The 18,951-nt window shown below is 42.9% G+C and overlaps 1 protein-coding gene across 4 annotated transcripts in view; it reads left to right on the forward strand.

Annotated features, from left to right (window-relative positions):
- TESK2 (testis associated actin remodelling kinase 2) overlaps positions 1-18,951 on the forward strand; it is a 130,338-nt gene that overhangs the window by 72,359 nt on the left and 39,028 nt on the right. For all 4 annotated transcript variants that reach the window (XM_047789247.1, XM_047789248.1, XM_047789249.1 and 1 more), the window contains exon 4: positions 6,575-6,623. In XM_047789247.1, coding sequence (XP_047645203.1) covers positions 6,575-6,623 — 49 coding nt within the window. The remainder of the gene's footprint in view (positions 1-6,574; positions 6,624-18,951) is intronic.

Consider the following 18,951-nt stretch of genomic DNA (forward strand, 5'->3'; position numbering starts at 1 on the left):
CAAGAGAACTACGAAAACCTTTTTAAACACATCCCCAGGTGCTACTCTCAACCCATTTTAAATATGAATAAAATTCAATTTCTCTTTTTTGCATTCAAAAACAAGTGAAAATTCTAATTTTCTTCCCGTGCTTCAGTGGATAATCTCGCTTACTCCGCAGTTTTGGAGACTGTTGGCTAGTAGTAGGGCCTAGAAAGGTCCTGCCTTGGAATAAGAATTTCAGCTTTTAATTGAATTCCGTAAATCACTTAGCGCTGACTGAACAAGGCAGTTTTAGTGTATCTAGAGACACAAAACAGCAAGTTGTATTTAGTCCTGGTGAACTACCTACTGCAGTAAACAACTTAAAATCTGATTGGCTTAAGAGCTTGTTTCTTACTCATGTCTCAGTCCAGTGCGTGTTGAGTGAAGGTTGAAGGGGAGCTCCTTTTTGCCTGAGGCCGGGCCTCAGATTTGCTCCACTGGATCTTCTGCATCTGCTGGCAGATGCAGAAAGTATGGAGGTTTTTCGTGGGATAGGCCTGGAAATGACATAATCCCTTCTGCCTCTATGTCCCTGGTGCTTGCGGTGTTAGGGTCTTAACCAGCTGGGACCTCTGGTCTGCTTCAGGAGGAAAAGGGAAGTGACAAGCAGCCGCTCTCTAACATCCATCGCAGGCCTGCCCTCTAGAACCCTCTGATCGAGTGGAAGAGGCAGACATGGCTAACGCTTGCAGAAGGCAGACCTCGTTAGATAGAAGTTTGAGTGGGGTTATCTGAGTGTATATGGAAGAGGAAGAGATTAATTTTGATTAGAAAGATGGGCTCATTCTAGTGGCAAAATAGAAGTGGGAGAGTTTGGGACACATTTGGGAGAGGCAGGTTATGTAACTACAACACGGAGCATGCAGGTGGATGTAATATAATAGATAAAGCATGAGAGACTGGGGTCAGATCATTCACACGTAGGAACATGCGAAGGGATTTGGACTTCGATCAGGAGCTGTGAACTGGCCCCCAAATTTTTGAGTAGCCAGTAGCTTCTTAAGGGAAGAGATTGTGTCTTACTCATTTTTATATCCTTTTTATAGCGGTATGGCGAGGTCATATACCACTGCGGTTATTTATGAGCACAGACTTTGGAACCCACGGTTCAGGTTTGACTCGTGGCTCTGCCACCTGTTAGCTGCGTGACTTTGGGCAAGTTCCTTAATTTCCCTGAGCCTCCGTTTCTTTATGGGTATGACTGAGTTCACAAAAGTATTACTTTCCTGGGCTATTGTGAGGACTACATGAATATAGTGTAAAGTGCTTAGAGCAGTGCCTCGACAGGAAGCGCTTTTTCAGAGTTGGCTGTTACCATAATCATTGTGGTTATTACCGGTGCCTGGCATGTCATAGGCCCTCCGTGATTTTTGAGTGTTCAGAGTTTTATGTTTTATGTTTATCCAGTGTTTGTAGGCTGTCACATGCCAGCCAAGAGAATGCTGTTAAGAAGTTGACGTTCTGGGAGTTCCCATCGTGGCTCAGCGGTAACAAACCTGACTAGTATCTATGGAGGCGAGGGTTTGATCCCCGGCCTTGCTCAGTGGAATAAGGATCCAGCGTTTCCATGAGCTGTGGTGTAGGTTGCAGGCGTGGCTTGGATCCCGCGTTGCTGTGGCTGTGGTGTAGGCCGGCAGCTGCAGCTCCAATTCGATCCCTAGCCTGGGAACCTCCATATGCTGTGGGTGTGACCCTAAAAAGACAAAAAAAAAAATTTTTTTTATGGTCTTGTAGGGGAGATACAAGGTATATCGTAGATCAAGTAAAGGTGGGAAATGATGATGCTTTGTGGAGCAGTGGAGATGGAGTCCCCTGGCAATTCAGAAGCATGCTAGGTCAGAAATACTTCTCTTTGGAGGGGGCCAAATTTGTTTCATGGGAAAGGAAATATTGCAAGTGGGCTTTGAGGTTAGAATCTAATTATGTGGAAATGGGGGGCATTCTAAGAAGGCAGTGGAAACAGCCTGAGGGGAAAAAAAAGGCAAGGTATGAAAAGCATAATTATGACTCTTTATGGGGAATGGTAAGTCATGCTGCAGGAGAAATGGTCGCATTAAGTCTCCAGACAAAGTCTAGCTTACCAGTAGTGTCAGAGTTAGGAGTTTCCTGTTATAGCCTTACTAACTTTAGAGTGGCGCTGTCTTTGGTCTGCACTAAACCTTGCCAGTCAACGTATGGTCCATGGACCAAGCAACACTGGCATCACCCGGGAGCTTTTTAGACATTCAGACTCTCAGGTCCCTCCTGACCTAGAGAGTCAAAGTCTGCAGTTTACACGATGTCTAGGTGATGTTTCCACGTTAAAATTTAGGAACACCGGTCTAAAAAACAAAAGCAACATGAATGTGTGTGTTAATATGAAATTAAAAACAAAGTTGAGGGACCGATCAATCCAAGCACATCCATTGAGAAAATACTCCCTTCCTGAGTGAAGTAATTCTAGCTGGCATGATGTTGGGTGGTGATGGTAGAGAATAAGAATCATTCAGAAGGTGAGTTTTTTTTATTCTGTTTCATACAAAAAAAAATTTTTTTGAGGCTCCAGCCACAGCTTAGATTTTAATAAAAGTAGCAATAAAATTTTCACTGAAAACTTTTTCTTTTGGTATTTTTTTGGTTTTTGTTTTTTACTTTTTAGGGCCACATGTGTGGCATATGGAAGTTCCCAGGCTAGGGGTCAAATCAGAGCTATGGATGTTGGGCTACGCCACAGCCACAGCAACACAGGATCTGAGCCGTGTCTGTGACCTACACCACAGCTCATGGCAACGCCAGATCCTTATCCCACTGAGCAAGGCCAGGGATTGAACCCATATCCTCATGGTTACTGGTCAGGTTCACGACTGCTGGGCCACAACAGGACTCCCTTTTTAAAAATTTAAAAATTTTTTCATTTGTTTTAACTTAGTGTTGATATTAAATGCTTTTCTAGGCATAAATCACTTCCCTGTTAAGTGTGAGTAATATTTCCCTTTTTTTTTGTTTTTTGCCTTTTCTGGGGCTGCACCCTCAGCATATGGAAGTTCCCGGGCTAGGGGTGCAATCGGAACTGTAGCCACCAGCCTACACCAGAGCCACAGCAACTCGGGATCCGAACCACGTCTGCAACCTACACCACAGCTCACGGCAACGCCGGATCCTTAACCCACTGAGCGAGGCCAGGGATTGAACCTACAACCTCATGGTTCTTCGATTCATTAACCACTGCGCCACGACGGGAACTCCTATTTCCCTTTTAAAGTATATTTTTTTTATAGCAATTGGAACGATTAACTCTGCTCAAGCTCTTCTTCCAACATAAAATAAAGCTAATGGCTGTCTCAGCTTGCCAGCAATGTGACCCGTTTTGGACGTGGTGGCGGTGGGAAGGAAGTGAGGTCGAGGAGGTCTGTAGACAAGCTTCCCATAGAAGCAGAATCGTGCGACACCACTGATGTGGTGGTGTGCGTGGGGGGTAGGGAGGACTGTCACACGAAACCCATGCCTGCCCGAGTGTGTTGTCTGTGACATCTCTGTGGATGATGTGGTCATAGTTCTGGGGGGAAGGGAGGCAAGCGTGAATCACACCCAAACCGAGTACTTTCAGTTTCTAGGAGACCCTGAACTTTAGCAGTAGCCATTGTTATTCTAGCAGAATCCTATTGCCTAGCTTCTATGTAAATATTTGATTAAATAAATACCTCTTTCCAGCCTGTTACCTGCCCCTAAATGTTCTTTCTTATAAAATGAGTTGACATTGTAAAGTTAATTTGGTGATTCTTGATTTTTCATTCAGGAAGTGCTTGTTCAGCATCTTATGTGCGAAGCGTTGTGTGTCAGGCACCAGATAGAGATAAATGAGATGAGATCTGTACTCCTAAAAACCTTTCCTATGTTGCAGTCTGAAGAAGTCAGAAAGGTTAAGAGAAGAATAGGTAACATTTTCTAGTGCTTATTATGTTCAAGGAACCCAAGTTATCTCATTTTATCTTCACAATAATCATATGTTAGATACTATTATATTCCCCATTCGGAGGTGGAAAAAATTGAAATATAGAGAGGTCATCAGTAAGTGGCAGAGCCCGGCTTCAAATCCCAGCCGTCTGATTGCAGACCCCAGACCTCTTCACTTATGCTAATGAGCAATCTATCCAAGAAGGTGCCCCGCAGTACTCCGGAGCAGGAGGAGGGAGAAAGAGCACTAATATTAACGGAGAGAATCCTGGAGATCCTTGTAGAGAAGATGAAATTGTAGCTGATCCTAGAAGGATAATTTTCAGTTAAGCAAATGAAGCCTTCTAGCTCAGGGAGGCACTTGAACTCAAGTTTCTAGGTCATAAAAATCATTCATGCCTTTCATCACATCTTTACTGAGCGCTTACTGTTTGCAAGATACCATACTAGATACTGGAAATGCAGAGATAAATAAAACTCTGGATCTTTCACAGTAAGGAAAGTTACAAAAGAGCAATGGGCATGATGAGTCTAGGAATGAATGAAGGTTTAGGAAATGTAGCTAGTATTTGTGACCTCTTAAAGTTGGTTACAAATGAGAAGAATGAAGTAGGATCATATTTTAGGGAGGGGGCAAGAGAAGCATTTTTTTTTTTTCCCTTTTTAGGACCACACCCACAGCATATGGAGGTTCCCAGGCTAGGGGTTGAATTGGAGCTGCAGCTGCCAGCCTACACCACAGCCACAGCAACGCCAGATCCGAGCTGCATCTGCAACCTACACCACAGCTCACGGCAATGCCGGATCCTTAACGCACTGAGCGAGGCTGGGGATTGAACCCACAACCTCATGGTTCCTAGTTGGATTCGTTTCTGCTGTGCCACAATGGGAACTCCTGGGAAGCATTTTTTAAGATGAGTAAATTTAGGTATATTTGTAGGGTACCAGAGGAGAGGGAGAGACGAGTGAAGAGTAAGGCTCATGGGAAAGTGTGAGCTACGAAAGGTAAGTTGGAGCAGATCACGGACAGTCTAAAATGCTGTCCTAAGGAATTTTGACCGTGTTCTGTAGGCAGAAGGGAGCTATTGAAAGTTGATATAGAAGGAAATGACATATTTTGTATTTTGAAAAGATAACCCTAATAGCTATGTAAGGGATGGCATAATTTAGAATCATTAATAGTAATGAAATCACCAAGCTTTGTTTGATCATGGGCTAGACATTGCTAAACACTGTACCTGAAATATCTCATTTTATCCTCCTAACAATCCTTTAAGGGAGTGTTATTTTCTTTTCTTCTTTTTTTTGAGGGGGAGTCATGCCCACCGCATGTGGAAGTTCCTGGGCCAGGGATCAAACCCACTGTCCAGCTGCTGCTGCAGTGACAATGCTGATCCTTAGCCCACTGTGCCACAAGGGAATCTGGTCGTGTTAGTTACAGGTCCACTTGTGCAGGTGAGGAAACTGAGGTTTATCAAGATCAAGTAACTTGCTGAAGTTCCCCCAGGTGGATATGGATAGAACTGTGCTGTAGGGCAAAGGTCAGCAAACTTTTTCTGTAAAGGACTAGATAGAAATGTTTTTTAGTCTTCTCAAGCCATACAGTCTCCGTCGCAGCTATTCAACTCTACTGTCATAGCACAAAAGCAGCCATAGAAAATACCATGGCTGTATTCCAATAAAATTTTATAAAAACAAGTTGTAGGTCAAGTTATTAACCCCTGCCAGTGCCCATGATAGTTCAGAAATCTGTGATGAAAGAAGGAGTGTAGCTTGTTGTATTTTACTTTACCTTTTTAGCTATGGGGGGGATGAGAATAAAATTATCCTTAGGTAGGAATACCATTTAATCTCAGAGAAGCTTCTTTCTGTAAGAGGCTCACTAGAAGTATCTATTTATGCATACAATTTAACCACATTCTGCGAAACACCTATTTAACTTTTTTGGTTTTGGCTGCACCTCTGGTATGTGGAAATTCTTGGGCCAGGGATCGAACCTGTACCCACAGCCGTGACCAGAGCCGCTTCAGTGATAACGCCGGATCCTTAACCTACTGCGCCACAAGGGAACTCCCCACTTAACTTTTTATTACAATTGCTTTCCAACAGAATGACCCATAGAATCAAAGTTCTGCGAGAGCAGGCACCTTGTTTTATTTACTGTCCTGCCCTTAATACCTTACACAGAGTGGCTGCTCAGTAAACAGTTGTTTAATAAATGAATGGCATACTGACTCACAATTCCAGTGACTGGGGAGTTGGACAAACACATAGAGAATAGTGACCTTTTTAATTTTTTTATATTTTGATTTTTAGGGCTGCACCCGAGGCATATGGAGGTTCCCAGGCTACGGGACCAATCAGAGCTACAAGCTGCTGGCCTACACCACAGCCACAGAAACACAGGATCCGAGCCGAGTCTGTGACCTACACCACAGCTCACGGCAACGCCGGATCCTTAACCCACTGAGCAAGGCGAGGGATCGAACCCACAAACTCATGGTTCCTACTCGGATTTGTTAACCACTGCGCCACAACTGTTTCTAATGCGTGGGCAGCTATTCTAGTTGTGTTCATGTCCTTTTTGTTTGTTTAAGAAATCTGTTTTGTTTTGTAGGTTCATGGGCGTGTGTGTACATCAAGGACAGTTGCATGCACTTACAGAGGTAAGACTTCAGTAAGCGTGTCAAGTGACTTTGTGTCTTAGTTTCAGTATTTGTAGTTCCACTGTAATTGTTACACATGTACACAGAATATGTGTGCGTTTATTTTTATGGAAAATGGCTGGTGTTAACAATGCTATTTTTATGCAGAAAAGCACTGGTGTTAGCAGTGCTTTCTTCTGTAGTCTGGGGACAACAACCATATCTCTTAATCCTCCTGGATCCCTAATAAAAGTTGGTGAGTGCTCTGGGAATGAGTGCTCAGATATATTGGTTCTTCCTGCTTAGATGCCGTCCTCCTAAACTAAGGGGTGGTATCACTTGGCTACAGACTTTATCGTGGCAAGAAATTCCCAGACCTCCCAGAAAGGGAGGTGCTGTCCTGATCTAAAATTCCACTGTCGCTACTCCAGTTTCTTGATTGCAGGAAACTACTTCTTGGAGTCAGTTTACTTCTCTCTTCTCATTTTATTTGCAGCCCCTTCCAGCCAGGTAAATATGTGTTAATCATTACTTAGCCTCTGAGGACCAAAGAACCTTCTCTAGAACAAAGGCTCCTCAAATTCAGGTACTGGGTTACCAGTTTCAGAATTTTCTTTGGTGCTTCTTAGAAACACAAATTCCTGGAATATTCTAGGTTTATTACGTCTTCATGGGGCCTATATGTAGTTTTGTTTTGTTTTTTCTTTGTACTGATGTAAGTTGATTCACCATGTAGTGTCAATTTCTGCTATACAACAAAGTGATTCAGTTGTGTATATATATTATATATGTATTTTTTCTTCTTTTTCATATTATTTTCCATATGGTTTATCACAGGATATTGAATATAGTTCCCTATGCTACACAGTAGGACCTGTTGTTTATTCATCCTACATATAATAGTTTATATCTGCTAATCCCAATCTTCCAACCCTTCTCCCCCTCAGCCTCCTCTACTTTGGCAGTCACAAGTCTCTTCTCTGAATCTTTGAGTCTATTTCTGTTCCATAGATACGTTTATTTGTGTCGTATTTTAGATTCTACATATAAGTGATATCATATAGTATTTCTCTTCTCTTTCTGACTTCATTTAGTATGGTAAGCTCTAGGTCCATCCATGCTATTGCAAATAGTATTTCATTCTTTTTTATGGCTGAGTAATATTCCAGTTTGTGTGTGTGTGTGTGTGTGTGTGTGTGTGTGTGTGTGTGTGTGTGTGTGTGTGTAATTCACCTTCTTTATCCATTCTTCTGTCGACAGACATTTAGGTTGTTTCCATGTCTTGGCTATTGTGAATAGTGCTGCTCTGAATATAGGGATGCATGCATCTTTTCAAATTAGACTTTGTCAGGATATATGCCCAGGAGTGGGATTGCTGGATCATATGGCAGCTCTATTTTTATATTTATTTATTTATTTATTTTGTCTTTTTGCCATTTCTTGGGCCGCTCCTGTGGCATATGGAGGTTCCCAGGCTAGGGGTCTAATCAGAGCTGTAGCTTGCAGCCTACACCAGAGCCACAGCAACGCAGGATCCGAGGCGCGTCTGCGACCTACACCACAGCTCACGGCAACGCCAGATCGTTAATCCACTGAACAAGGGCAGGGATCGAACTGCAACCTCATGGTTCCTAGTCGGATTCCTTAACCACTGCGCCACAACGGGAACTCCAGCAGCTCTATTTTTAGTTGTTTGGGGAAACTCCATACTGTTTTCCATAGTGGCCGAACCAATTTACATTCCCACTGTCAGTGTAGGAAGGTTCCCTTTTCTCCACACCTTCTCCAGCATTTGTTATTTGTAGACTTAAAAAAAATTTGTATTGGAGTATAGTTGATATACAATATGAAGTCGTGTATATGTGTTAATCCAATCCTTGCAATGTAGCCCTCCCCCCACCCACAGTTTCCCCTTTGGTAACCATAAGTTTGATTTTGAAATCTGAGTCGGGGAGTTAAGAACCTGACATAGTGTCTGTGAGGATGCAGATTTGAACCCTGGCTGATCCAGCTTGCCACAAGCTGTGGCGTAGGTTGCAGATGTGGCTCAGATCTCCCGTTGCTGTGGCTGTGGTAGGCTGGCAGCTGCATCTCTGATTCAACCCCTAGCCTGGGTACTTACAAATGCCACAGGAGTGGCCCTAAAAAAGAAAAAAAATCTAAGTCTGCTTCTGTTTTATAAATAAGTTCTTTTGTATCATTTTTACTAGATTACACATATAAATGATATCATATGATACTTGTTTCTTTGTCTGACTTACTTCACTTAGTACGATAATCTCTAGGTCCATCCATGTTACTGCAAATGGCATTATTCTGTTCTTTTTCATGGCGGTGTAATATTCCATTGTATATACGTACCACATCTTCTTTATCCATTCTTTGGTCTATGGACGTTTAGGTTGCTTCCATGTCTTGGCTATTGTAAAGAGTGCTGCACTTAACTTTGGGGTTCATGTATCTCTTCACATTATGGTTTTCTTTGTTTTTTTTTTTTTTTTGTCTTTTTGCCATTTCTTGGGCCGCTCCTGTGGCATATGGAGGTTCCCAGGCTAGGGGTCTAATCGGAGCTGTAGCCACCGGCCTACGCCAGAGCCACAGCAACGCGGGATCCGAGCCGCATCTGCAACCTACACCACAGCTCATGGCAACGCCGGATCATTAACCCACTGAGCAAGGGCAGGGACCGAACCTGCAACCTCATGGTTCCTAGTCGGATTCGTTAACCACTGTGCCACGACGGGAACTCCTTGTCTTTTTTTTTTTGCCTGGTTTTCTTTGTATATATGCCCAGGAGTGGGATTTCTGGGCCACATGGTAGTGTTTTTTTCTTTTTTGTCTTTTTAGGGCTGCATCCATGGCATATGGAAGTTCCTAGGCTAGGGGGTCAAATCAGAGCTGCAGCTGCTGGCCTATACCACAGCCACAGCAATGCCAGATCTGAGCCATGTCTATGACTAATACCACAGCTCACAGCAATATCAGATCCGTAACCCACTGAGTGAGGCCAGGGATCAAACCCTTGCCATCATGGATACTCGTTGGATTTGTTACTAATGAGCCACAATGGGAACTCCTGGAGAGGGAATTTCTGAAATTTCCCCATTGTATATTTTTGCCTTCTTCGTTGAAGATTAGTTGACCATAGTTGTGTGGGTTTACTTCTGGGCTCTCTATTCTGTTCCATTGATCCATAGGTCTGTTTTTGTGCCAATACCATGCTGTTTTGATTACTGTTGTTTGTAGTATTGTCTGAAATCTGGGAGGGTTATGCCTCTTGCTTTGTTCTTTTCTTCAAGATTGCTTGGGCAATTCTGGATCTTTAATGGTTCCATATAAATTTTAGGATTATTTGTTCTAATTCTCTGAAAAATGTTATGAGTAATTTGATAGGGACCTGTATGTATTTAAAAGCTCCTCAGATTATTCTGATGAGCCTCTAGATTTGAGAATCTACCTTCTTGAATGTTTTTCACATTTTCTCCTTGGGAAATTAAGGACCAAAATACCAAGTGAAGGAATTTAGGAAGGAAAGTTGTTTAACAGAATTTGCAAGAGGGTTGGTTTCCTGCTGACTTTGTACCTGATATTAGTCCTTAATATGGTTTTTTTTTTGGTCTTTTCTAGGGCCTCACCCATAGCATATGGAGGTTCCCAGGCTAGGGGTCCAATTGGAGCTGTAGCCACTGGCCTACGCCACAGCCACAGCAACATGGGATCTGAGCCGCGTCTGCGACCTACACCACAGCTCACGGCAACACCGGATCCTCAAGCCCCTGAGCGAGGCCAACCAACGGCATCCTCATGGTTCCTAGTTGGATTTGTTAACCATTGGTCCACAACAGGAACTCCCAAGTCCTTAATATCTTATCAAGGCAGGTACTATGTGCCTCACTCTGCTATCCTTTTTCTCAATTATTGAGGGTATCAGAATGTGGGAGGTGTGTAGCTATGTCCTACCTCTTATATGAATGGCCAAATAAAGTGGGTTAATAAGGGAGTGAAGAGCATGGGCTCTGAGTATTGATTGCTTTGGTTTGAATCTCCCTGTGCTGCAATATTTTCATTTGTAAAATGGGAATAATAATAATAAATAGCACCTATCCCAGGGAGTCTACATAAAGAAGAGGACTACTAGCTAAGCCCTGAAGTAATTCAATTTTAAAAGTTTTGAGGGGAGGGAGTTCCTGTCATGGCTCAGCAGAAATGAATCTGACTCGTATCCATGAGAATGCAGGTTCGATCCCTGGCCTCACTCTGTGTTTAGGGATCCGACATTGCTGTGAGCTGTGGTGTAGGTTGCAGATGCAGCTTGGATCTGGCATTGCTGTGGCTGTGATATAGGCTCCAGCTCCAATTAGACCCCTAGCCTAGGAACCTCCGTACGCCTCAGGTGCAGTCCTGAAACAAAACAAAACAAAAGTCTGAGGGAGGAATTCCCTCAGTGGCACAGTGGGTTAGGAATCTGACTGCATTGGCACAGTGGGTTAAGAGTCTAGGGTCGCTGCAGAAGTGTGGGTTTAATCCCTGGCCCGTCACAGTGGGTAATAGGATCAAGCGTTGCCTGGCCATGAAATTTTAAAAATAATAAATCAACGAAAAATTTAAAAGTCTGAGGGAGGAGTTCCCGTCGTAGCGCAGCAGAAATGAATCCAATAGGAACCACGAGGTTGCGGTTCGATCCCTAGCCTTGCCCAGTGGGTTAGGGATCTGGCGTTGCCATGAGCTGTGGCGTGCAGCTTAGATCTGGCATTGCTGTGGCTGTGGCGTAGGCTGGTAACTGTGGCTCCAGTAGGACCCCTAGCCTGGGAACCTCCATGTGCTGTGGGTGTGGCCCTAAAAAAAGCAAAAAAAAGAAAAAGTCTGAGGGAAAGGTAAGATTGAGGAGTACCTGGTGAGAGAAGAAGAAAACCAAGAGTGTGTTGGTCTGGAGTGGAAAGGAGGGGTTTCAAGGAGGAAGGAGTAATTATGTAATTTTGGCGAATGCTGTTGATGATGCCCTCGCAGTGATATGGTGAAGAGGAAATGTAGAATGCTTATAGTAATTGCTGGCATATAGTAATTGCTTAATGCATTTAAACTATTACAGCTTTTATTCATAGCGACTAGTCCCTCCCGAACTCCTTAGATTGTCAATATTTTTCCTGTGATGCTTAGTTCTGTGCTGCTGTTAGTGTCATTAAATTTTTAAGGACTCTTACACAGTGTAACATAACACAAAAGCACACACAGGAAAAGAGTACATACATCTCGCTAGGTTTTCACAATGAACACACCCATAACCAGTATCCTGGATCAAGAAACATTTTCTGTGTATTTCTTTTCTCAGAAGTGAGTCAAATTCTTCAAAGACAAGACTCTCTCCTCTCAAGGCTTCTATCCACCAGAGCTCTGTCACTCATAGATGCTTGTAAAAGTTATTTGTTCCAATCCCTGCTCACATCGTTGTATTCCGAAATGTAAGTTCGTTGGAAGGGCTCGTGTGTTGGTTTTGCTGACAAGGAAGAACATGCTTTAAAATCCATGCTCATGTCTCAAGTTTAGAAGTAGGTGTAATAGAAATAGGCAGAAATGAGTGATTACAATACACCATTCTTTTGGCCATAGTGTACTTAATGCTGTTTTCTGTTGCTGTAAGCTTGTTTATAGCCGTACAACATATAGGAAGTGCTTTATGAGTATATTTCTGGTATCATTAGTGAGATATGGACGTAACAGCTGACATTAATAATCTTTCTTGTGATGTTGATGCACTGAGGGTTGTGAAACCCCAATATCCGCATGTTCTCGCCAGTTTTCACAAGGGATCAGCAAAGGCCATCATGGCATAGATTTCTGGAGACTCCTACTTTTTCTTTCTTTCTCTTTTTTTTTTTAATGGTTTTTTTGGCGATGCCCGAGGCATGTGGACGTTCCCAGCCAGGGACTGAACCTGCACTTCAGCAGCTCCCTGGGCCACTGCAGTGATAAGGCTGGATCCCTAACTCCCTGAGCTACATGGGAACTCTCTGGAGACGCCTAGGTTTCATTGCCTTGTAATTTGACTCGAGGCCCACTCTTGGTTGTACTAGGGATCATGAAAATAAATTACTGATAACATCAGGCACACTCCTTGGAACCTGGATATTTAGTAAATATTTCTTTTTTTTTTTTCTTGTTCTATTATTTTAATTTTTTTCCACTGGACAGCACGGGGACCCAGTTACTCTTACATGTATACATTTCTTCCCCCACCCTTTGTTCTGTTGGAATATAGGTATCTAGACATAGGTCTCGATGCAGTGAATATTTCTTGACTGATGGAATGAATGCCTGCCCTCCACAGTAATGGGAGCCCCATTCCTTATTTCTCTTAAAATAGTTTGTCAATAATTATATAGACATACATAGCTCTTATTAATGCCTGTAAAGTATTGATATTATTAGGAAGAATACTTCCCATGTACTTTTCTGGGCTACGACCATCTCCACAAGTCTTCATTGTAACTATACACATTAATTGAACTTGGTACAGTCAGACCCTTAGGGGTGCGTGTGTGTTTTTAAACTGCCTATAGTAAGGATGAGACTTCTAAGTTTTTAAGCAAATGAGTATTAAAGACAAAGCAGTTTGATAAAAAAGATCAAGTAGAACCTTTCAAGTTTAAGAATCCATATTGGAGTTCCTGTTGTGGCCCAACAGTAACGAAACCGACTAGTATCCATGAGGACTCAGGTTCAATCCCTGGCCTCAATCCGTGGGTTAAGGATCTGGCATTGCAGTGAGCCATGGTGTAGGTCTTAGACGTGGCTTGGATCCCCTGTGGCTGTGGCCAGCAGCTGCAGCTCTCATTCAACCCCCAGCCTGGGAACTTCCCTATGCTGAGGGTGTGGCCCAAAAAAGACCCCTCCCCCCAAAAGAATCCATATTGTATTGAGAGGGAAGGTTTCATAAGTACGTCTTGGCCTCAGAAAACCTGACCTTGTCTTTCATTTAGTCACAAGTCTCAAGGAAGTGGAACTCTTCGGTTTTTAAAGAGAAAACACAACCCTATGGTCAATTAGCTATTGCTGTGTAGTAGCCAACCACAAAACCATACAAAAATAAACATTTATTTCTCATGCCTCTGCAGGTTGAGCTAAGCTGAGCTGGGCCCAATTGTGCATTTCCGTTGGTCTCACTTGTGCTCTCTCCTGCATCTGCTGGTCTTCTCTAGGCTGGGCTTTGCTGGGGCCCTTTGCTCTAGCTGTTTCTCATACTCTTCTGGGGCCAGTGGGCTCACCTTGACATGTCCTTTTGAAGATGATACCAGAATAGCAAGAGTATGCCAGCCCATTTGCACACGTGCTTGTCACGACTCTGCTAATTTCAAGTTTGCTGGGCCACCATCCTGCTGGACAAAGCAAGTCACGGGCCTGAGTCCACACTGGGACCATGTTGCAGATTTGCAGGCCAAAGGGCGCAGATTCAGGAAGGGCTGAAGAACTGGAACCCTTGTTGCCATTTTCTATCACCTGTAAATATCCCGACCAGCACAGCAGAGTTATTTGTCTTTCCTACTCCCCTCGAGGGTAAAGACTTTCTCTCAGTTTTAGAATCACAACTCCCAGTTATTAAACACCTACTATGGACTAAGTACAGTGCTTGGGGGTGCTTTATGTATTAGCTACAATTCTCACAATTCTGTAGTCCTATTTCTTCCTTTTTCTAGATGAGAAACCTAAGGTTTAGAGAAATTGACTTCCCCAAAGTAGCATTTGGATCCAGGTTCGTCTGACTTCAAAGCCTATACGCTTTCATTACATATGTCCTTAATTCACTTTTTTTTCATTTATTTTATTTTTATTTTTAATTTTTTTGAAATTTTTATTTTTTTACAAAATAAAATACATATATTTATTTATTTATTACTCAAATGAATTTCTCACATCTGTAGTTGTATAATGATCATAACAATCTGATTTCTCAGGATTTCCAAGCACATCCCCCCACCCCCCAATTCACTTTTGTATTTCCTCACAGTGCTGATCGCAGATTCTTATATGTGCAGCATGTGTAGTATTTGCAGAATCGATTCCGACTAACTTTATATATTTTGGGTTATTTGAGAAAGCTGTTTTTTGGTTATTGGATATTTTAGAATATACCTGGGTCCAAGTAACAGAAAATAGTTAAATGACCTTAAACAACAAATGGACTCATATAAACTGGAATTCCAACAGTTTATTAGATTAGGGATTGGCTTAATTCAGCAGCTAAATAGATGTTATCCAGAGACCCACCTTCTTTTCTCATATCGCTTTGTTCTGTGTTTACATTATCAGTTTCATCCTAAGGTCGATTGTCATTCATAGTCAAAAAGTAGTTGCCAGCAACCTCTGCTATATGTTTTCTCTTCCATATTCAAGATGGTGAGGGGGTAGCAGGGGGTGTCAAGAAAGAGAAAAGAGGAGTTCCCGTCGTGGCGCAGTGGTTAACAAATCTGACTAGGAACCATGAGGTTGCGGGTTCGGTCCCTGCCCTTGCTCAGTGGGTTAACGACCCTGTGGTGTAGGTTGCAGACGCGGCTCGGATCCCGCGTTGCTGTGGTTCTGGCATAGGCGGGAGGCTACAGCTCCGATTCGACCCCTAGCCTGGGAACCTCCATATGCCTCGGGAGCGGCCCAAGAAATAGCAAAAAGAAAAAAAAAAAAGAAAGAGAAAAGGGAGATAAAAGAGAGAGATGTCCAGACAGATTAAGCATCATTTCATACTGCCTTTTTTAATTTTTTTTTTTTTTTTAGTTTTAAGAGAGACACAAAGTGGGAAGTGTTCTCAAATTCAAACATTTTGGGGAACCTCTTTGTGCTGAACCGCTTAGGGCCTAGAAGATTTGGGGAATTCGGGGGATGAAAAGGGTATAAAATTGTGCGGGGCAGGGGCCTCAAGTGATAATACGTTCTTGTCGGGGGAGTCAGCAGAAGAATTGATTGGTGAGTAGGACGTTTTGGGGGTCTTCTTGCCGTTTCTGCCGTAGAGAAAAAAGAAACTAATCTTGTTTCCACTGTGTCAATGAGAACCACTAAACAGAGCAGTTGCTTGTCCCCTTTGCGGCCAAGTTTTCTCAGCCCAGCAGATGCTTGGTACCGAAAGAAATGCTCCTCACTCACCAGGGAATGTTTGGCCTTGCCGGGGGCTGAAGAGCAGCGGTTTTGGTTTTGTTTTTCCCACCCCAGGCCTGTGGAAGTTTTAAGCCCACAAAGCCCTCATCCTCTTCTCACCCACTCTTTCCACCCCCGCTCCATACCTTCTTTCTCCCACGGCAGGAGGACGTTCTCAGGCCAGAGATGGCACCTGCGCCACGGCAGCGACCAAGCTGCGGCAGTGACAACGGCGGAGCCTTCACCTGTTGCCACAAGAGAGAACGCTTACACTTTCTCTGTTAAAGAATAGTTACTTTGGGAATTCCGTGTTTATGTAGCTTGCTGTGTGTTGTCTCTGAGTTGGTTTGTCAGACTTGTGAGAGGCCTTATACAATCAGAGAGCTTACAGCGAAAGCAACCTCTGTGGGTTCAGTGACCAAACTCATGAATTACTTATAAAAACAAGCAGCCAGACTCCAATTCCAGTTTCTTTATTTTTCTTTTCTCTTTCCTTCTTCCTTTCCTTTCCTTTCCTTCCTTCTTCTTTCTTTTGCTCTTTCTTTCTTTTTTTGTCCTTTTAGGGCCGCACCTGAGGCACATGGAAGTTCCCAGGCTAGGGGTCACAGCAGAGCTATAGCTGCCGGCCAGCACCACAGCCACAGCCACGCCAGATCTGAGCTGCGTCTGCAACCTACACAGCTCAAGGTAACACCAGATCCTTAACCCACTGATTGAGCCCGCATCCTCACGGATATTCATCGTGTTCATTACTACTGAACCACGAGGGGAACTGCCCGATTCCAGTTTCTTGGTGTGCTGTGGTATTGCTGTTCGTTTTGCCTGCTGCTTTTCTTGTTTTCATGGGGCACAATACAGAGTATTCACCTGGCCTTGAGCCAGATGCACGGTTGTCTGGGTCCTACCTTGGGTTAACTTTGGCAGCCTAGCCATACCCTATCTTTCAAGCTTGTGGCAGCTTTTCCTGTCTCTGGTCTGTCTTTGCTTCAGTTTGATATGCTAGTACATGAATAATCTTCATTAGGCATATTTTGATAATGTGATATTTCTGTTTAGGAGTTCTTGTTGTGGCTCAGTGGGTTAAGGACCCGACGCTGTCTCTGTGAGGATGTGTGTTGGATCCCTGGCCTCTCTCAGTGGGTTAAGGATCCAGCATTGCCATGGCTGTGGCATAGCTCAGACTCACCTCTAGCCCAGGAACTTCCTTATGTCCCCAAAACCTTCTGTTTAGTATTCTGGACATTCTTGAATTTCAGAATACAAATCACTTCCTTTAGTCAGGTGGGTGTTTTTTGCTGTCTTCAACACAAGTTGGCCTTAGATGGGCCTTCTAGGACCTAGGATAATCTTATCTTTCTTTTTCATCCCACTTGCCAAGTTATGTCAAATTCCGGGTTCTCTCATGGAACTCAGTCTCTTAAATAGGGTCTATAGTGATGCCCTGTGTGGCTGGGCCTGTAGCGTGTGTCAGAAAGCTGAATTAACCCCGGTGGGAAGAGCCCGACGTGGAACATGGTGTGAAATGTTACATCTCAAGTCCTTTCACAATCACAAGTTTGTTTATTTCACTTGCACTTGTAAAAATAGCTAAAGCATTTCTATTTATACATGTCGTCATCCTTACTTTTGAAAAAAAAAAAAAGGTAGCTTTTATTCAATTTTTTGCTTTGGCCATTTAGTAATAAAAAAAAAATCTCTAAATAAATTGTGGTACATGTTTTCTGCCCTTATTTTTAGTAACTCCCTGTGACATTTGAGAAACAAGCATTTGAAGTTGGCAGTCTAACCCACAAATAATAGAAGAGTTCATTTAGTTTACTTTATTCTTAAAGCAGTTTTCCTCTGACTTGCTAGCTTGCCTCTAGCTCCTTTATTTATTAAAAAAAAAATTTTTTTACTGGGCTCCCACTCTGAATCTAGTACTATTCCAGATACTGGGAATATAATAATGAACAAGTAATAATCTCTGTTCTCATGGCATTTGCGTTGTAATCAGCAGAGGGTGGGCAGAGCGTTAGACTAAACAAGAAAACAAATTGTAATATATGTAGTGTTGAGTGCCGTGGAGTTTGCAATTTTGTTTTGTTTTGTTTTTAATTTTTTCATTGAAGTATAGTTGATTTAAAATGTTGCATCTCTTTCTGCTACACAGCAAAGTGATCCAGTCCTATGTACATGCTTTTTCTCATATTACCTTCCATCATGTTGTATCACAAGAAATAGTTCCCTGTGCTCTACAGCAGGACCGCATTGCTTATCCATTCTTTTTTTTTTTTTTTGCTTTTTTAGGGTCGCACCTGCGGCATATGGAGGTTCCCAGGCTAGGGGTCCAGTCGGAGCTGTAGCCGCTGGCCTACACCACAGCCACAACAACACCAGATCTGAGCCATGTCTGCGACCTACACCATAGCTCACAACAACATGGGATTCTTGACCCACTGAGCAAGGGCAGGGATTGAACCCACAACCTCATGGTTCCTAGTTGGATTCGTTTCTGCTGTGCCATGGCGGGAACTCCTACTTATCCATTCTAAATGTAATTTTGCATCTACTAGCCCCAGACTCCCAGTCCTTCCCACTCCTTCCCCCTCCCCCTTGGCAACCACAAGTCTATTCTCTTGTCTGTGAGTCTGTTTCTGTTCTGTGGATAGGTTCGTTTGTGCCGCTTTTTAGATTCCACATATAAGTGATATCATATGGTATTTGTCTTTTTCCGACTTACTTCGCTTAGTAGGATAATCTCTACTTGCATCCATGTTGCTGGAAATGGCATTATTTATTCTTTTTATGGCTAATATTCCATTGTATATTTGTACTATATCTTTTTTTTTTAATGTACTACATCTTCTTAGTCCATTCACTGATGGGTGGACAGATTGTTTTCATGTTTTGGCTATTGTGAATAGTGCCACAGTGAACATAGGTGTGCATATGTAGTTTTGTCTGGATACATGCCCAGGAGTGGGATTGCTGGATCCTTTGGTAGTTCTACATTTAGTTTTCTGAGGAACCTCCATACTGTTCTCCATAGTGGTTGTACCAATTTACATTCCCTCCAGCAGCGTAGGAGGGTTCCCTTTTCTTCACACCTTCTCCAGCATTTGTTATTAACGGTATTTGTTATTTTTTTTTTAAAGATTTCTTTCTTTTTTTTTTTGTCTTTTTGCCATTTCTTGGGCCGCTCTTGCGGCATGTGGAAGTTCCCAGGCTAGGGGTCTAATCGGAGCTG

Source organism: Phacochoerus africanus, chromosome 8, assembly GCF_016906955.1.
Source record: "Phacochoerus africanus isolate WHEZ1 chromosome 8, ROS_Pafr_v1, whole genome shotgun sequence".
In the NCBI taxonomy this organism is placed as follows: domain Eukaryota; kingdom Metazoa; phylum Chordata; class Mammalia; order Artiodactyla; family Suidae; genus Phacochoerus; species Phacochoerus africanus.